The sequence below is a fragment of the Populus euphratica genome, unplaced genomic scaffold (assembly GCF_000495115.2).
Source record: "Populus euphratica unplaced genomic scaffold, PopEup_1.0 scaffold93.1, whole genome shotgun sequence".
Lineage (NCBI taxonomy): Eukaryota > Viridiplantae > Streptophyta > Magnoliopsida > Malpighiales > Salicaceae > Populus > Populus euphratica.
Genome location: NW_011499873.1, coordinates 53,566 through 57,705, shown reverse-complemented (window position 1 = coordinate 57,705; position 4,140 = coordinate 53,566). Strand labels below are relative to the sequence as shown.

General features: G+C 34.4%; 1 protein-coding gene across 3 annotated transcripts; it reads left to right on the top strand.

Annotated features, from left to right (window-relative positions):
* On the top strand, window positions 1–3,709 carry LOC105127687 (Thioredoxin superfamily protein). 3 transcript variants are annotated; one of them, XR_842683.1, is made up of 10 exons: window positions 1–426; window positions 532–597; window positions 1,430–1,510; window positions 1,625–1,678; window positions 1,762–1,830; window positions 2,745–2,807; window positions 3,008–3,090; window positions 3,203–3,268; window positions 3,364–3,457; window positions 3,687–3,709. XR_842683.1 is itself a non-coding variant. In XM_011029063.1 (9 exons), the coding sequence occupies exons 1-9, from the start codon at window positions 151–153 to the stop codon at window positions 3,401–3,403; spliced, it is 798 nt and encodes a 265-aa protein (XP_011027365.1). In that variant the 5' UTR covers window positions 1–150; the 3' UTR covers window positions 3,404–3,699. The 3 variants fall into 3 exon arrangements, 1 of the variants encoding a protein (XP_011027365.1); XR_842682.1 differs by having other exon boundaries at window positions 3,580–3,689; XM_011029063.1 differs by having other exon boundaries at window positions 3,364–3,699.
* Window positions 3,710–4,140: the final 431 nt, after the last annotated feature.

Below are 4,140 nucleotides of genomic sequence, written 5' to 3'. Positions count from 1 at the left end.
CAAAGCACAATCACACCCTTTTCGAAGTTTAAATGACTGTTTTACCCTTTTCCAGAGAAGACTGAAACGCCATTATTAACGGTCAAGAAAAAAAGAAGAAGAAAATCCACCGCCATCAATCTCAATCATCAGTGAGACCCAGCCACGGCCATGGCTACCACTTGTACTGCTCTGAGTGTGGCGTCCATGGCAGGAGGCGCACGGGCATGCTTATTTTCTCATCTCCCCCGCACGCTAGCAAAAACCAATATCAGTACCACAAGTATTGTTTCCTCAAAATGGATTTATTCCTCGAAAATGGGTCTTAATCCTCTGCAACGCGAGTGCGTGATAAACAAAACTGTACATGCTAGGAAGCTTCAAGTTCGCGCTGCTAGAACCGAGTCACAAGGTGTCTCCTTAGGGTTTAGAGCTCCCAGTTTCGAGGTATTATCCATGTTTATAAATTTGGTTCATCGTAGGAATGCCAAATAATTATGGGGCTGTTTGTTGTTAATGACTCGTTCTTTTTATTTATATAAATATCTATAGTTGCCAGAGCCTCTCACTGGGAAAACTTGGAAACTTGAAGATTTTGAGCCATATCCTGCTTTACTGGTAAGTCGTTTCTCCAATATTTTGAGCAAACCACAACGTTTTGCTTTCTGATGAATAAATGTAGAATAGGTGTCCAATTTGTAATGTGTAAAATCGAGAGAAAGGAAAACAAAGTTTAAGATATGAAATCTTGTTTTGTTGATGTTGTGGTTTCTATTGGAAAAGTTAGCTTAATTGCTTTATCTTAGCAATGGTTGCTGGAGCGAACTATATAAGTGCAATTCAATGTTATTCGGTGGTTTGAAGAAGTGAGAATTTGCCAAAATTCAATTTTTTTTTTCTTTTGAATGTTTTATGCATGCCTGTATTTGAGTTTTAATATTTACTTGTAGATTGATGGTTTGGACTATTCTAGAAGAAATATTTTAGTTTTTTTATTTTAGTGATCAAAAGTGGTGATTGCAGCCATGAAGAATGTGATAAAAGTATGGAAGGTTGCTTGAGATGAAACTAGTTAAGTTTGGTCTGCTGGGCTATAGAATAGAATCTTGATCATTGTGAAGCATAGCTGGGAAATGTACGTTGCTTAGGCTAAAAACATGCAAGATATTTGTGTTTGATGTTGGAATTGTATGAGTTTAATACAATGCAGAAGAGAATGAATTTGACCGTAATATTTGGGGGCCTTTCTACTGTTAGAGTTTTGGGTGTGAAACCCTTGGCCTGTTAACTTTAGTTGATTGTCCCAACTTGGCAAATGAATTTTCAGTAATCATGCAGTTCTTTATATTTCCCAAATTGGATTGTCTTTGAAAGAGAAAATAATGATATTGTTTCATCTCACTTAAATATATGCAGTTATTTTATGTGTGATAAGGATTTGGTGGTGCAGGTTATGTTTATCTGCAATCACTGCCCTTTCGTTAAACACTTGAAGAAGGATATAGTGAAGCTCACAAATTTTTATATGAAGGTAGTTGAATCCATTTCCTTCTTATGTGGTTCCTTCATTTCCAATTGAACATGCCATGACTTAACAAATGATTATAGAAACACCATATTGAAGTCCATTTATGTTCTGCTACAGAAAGGACTTGCAGTTGTAGCAATATCTTCAAACTCAGTAGCTACTCATCCACAGGTCCTAATTAAACCCATTCTTTCAGATCAGAGCTGTGTTGAAGTTGTGGTATGATTTACCCAACATGTAATTGTTCTTCACAGGATGGACCAGACTTGATGGCAGAGGACGCCAAAATACTTAATTACCCTTTCCCTTATTTATATGATGAGGTATGCTAATGCTTGTCTCAACCTGATCCACACTATTTGAGTTTTTCTACTCCACTTCTGTTTTTTTTTTTTTATTTCTATTTCCTGTTTGTTTGAAAGGAGTGAGATTAAAACGGATAAAAGGTAAAACAACTTTTCATGAAATGATTTTATTCCTTCACGTAGCCAGCAGCAACTATGCATGCTATTGTTTCATAGTATTTTCATAGGCAGCTCTTGTTTCTCCCAAGAGAGACTAAAGAAGAAATGAACGCACAATTACAAGAGGTGAATTGGACATTTGTGACAGAGCTTTTCTTTTTTTATTTATTTATCATAATTAATTGGATGGTGATGATGAATGAAAGCCAGCCCATAGGATATGGTATTGAGTTATTTTTTTTGTTTTCTTTGATTGAGTTACAAAGCCTCCACGTTCTGTCAATAGTTGAACAGAGTTAGTCATTATTAAGTTTTGGAATATCCCTAAGTAATAAACTACTGGCTCCGGTTTTTGAAAAAAAGAAAGAGAAAATAAAATAAAATACAAGTCTTTGAATGTTACAAATGCAAGGATGTATATTCTTACAAAAGAGAGAATGCGGTAGATTGAAATTCTAATATTCATGTAGATGCAATAATATTATGTTATAAATTAAGTGTTTGTTTGGGAACACAGTTAAAACCGTGTTTTTCAAAAGTTTGAATTTTTGTTTTGCTTAAATTTTGTTTTTTGTTTTTGGATCGATTTAATGTGTTAATATAAAAAATGATTTTTAAAAAATAAAAAAACATTATGTTGATGTATTTTCGAGCAAAAAACATTTCGAAAAGCAACCACTATCAAACTTTCAAACACCCCCTAAACATGTAGCTTATTTTATTGTTTTGGAACAAATATATTACTTATCTGGGTTGAAATTGCTTGACTGCAGTCGCAAGAAGTAGCTCGAGACTTTGGAGCAGTTTGTACACCAGAGTTCTTCCTATTTAAAAAGGTACTCACAACCTTCAGTAATTGCTTTACGTGGGCATTTCAAGCATGTCACATGATTACATGCTCTTGTTTTTCTCTACCACTCAACACCCTTAAAACGTAACTTTCTATTCAGGAATGTCATATCATTGTGAATTGAGCCATAAGCACCCAACATCACAGTGCACGCAAGAGTGGTACTAAATTAATTTAATTCCATAGGATGGACGGAGACCATTTGAGCTGGTGTATCATGGCCTGTATGATGATTCCAGACCCAGTAATAATGTGCCTATCACTGGAAGGTTGGCTTTTTTTTGTTACAAATTCCATTTGAACTGATGTTATGTAATCTTGCAATTTCAAAGAAGATAAAGGTATTTATGTTTTGAATCACTTGTTAATAATTTGGTTCAGGGACTTAAGTCTTGCAATTGACTCTGTTCTTAGTGGCCAGCCAGTATCACCAGTTCAGAAACCCAGGTATATGGCATCTTGTTTTTCTTCTTTCCTAGATGTCTTTAAGTTCTCTTTCTGTAATAAGATGCCCAAAGTGATGGATTCTTGTTGCCAAACAGTGTTGGATGCAGCATAAAATGGCATCCTGGGGCGAAGTAACCTCCCATGTTGGGTTTCAGGATCAGAATCCAAAAGCCTGAATTTTGTTCTATGGTATGCTGTGTCTCCTTTCTGAGAATTCATAATCATTGTGATATTGATAGCCTATTATTGATTATTCTACAGCATCATGAATTTTTTCTGTCACCGCTGCTGTTTCTTTGTTATGCCTCCAGTGTTCTAATTCATCTTTGGACTCTTCCAAGAGCAGGACGCAAGGTTTAGCTTAACATGAGTAATTATATTGAGATATATGTGAAATATGATTTCATGACTTACGTAGGTTTACATTCCTATACATTTGTTATTTAAAAATAGAAATGAATAAAAAAGAGTGTATTTTGTAAGATGCAACTAATTTTATTTTTGATGGTAAAATGGAGAGGGAAAATTCCAGTGTCCATTCTTGTTGGTTTTATGGTGTCCGGATAATATGTGGGTGATGATTATATAGAAGATTGGAAAACTATGTAGATAAAACATAGTTTTCAAATTTATTTTTGATATTACTACATCAAAACACACAAACACACAATATGAAAATGATGAAAATAAAATTAATTTAAAAAAATTCAATTTTTTAAAACAAAAAAAATAAACAGGTTTTTATTAGAAATTATTATCCAGAAATTACAAGCTAGTAGGAGGAAGGATGAGTAAAAAGGGAGGGATTGGGTTTATCCAATCATATGACATTAAGGACAAGGAATTAAGGAGGGATTGGATGGACCTTCTCA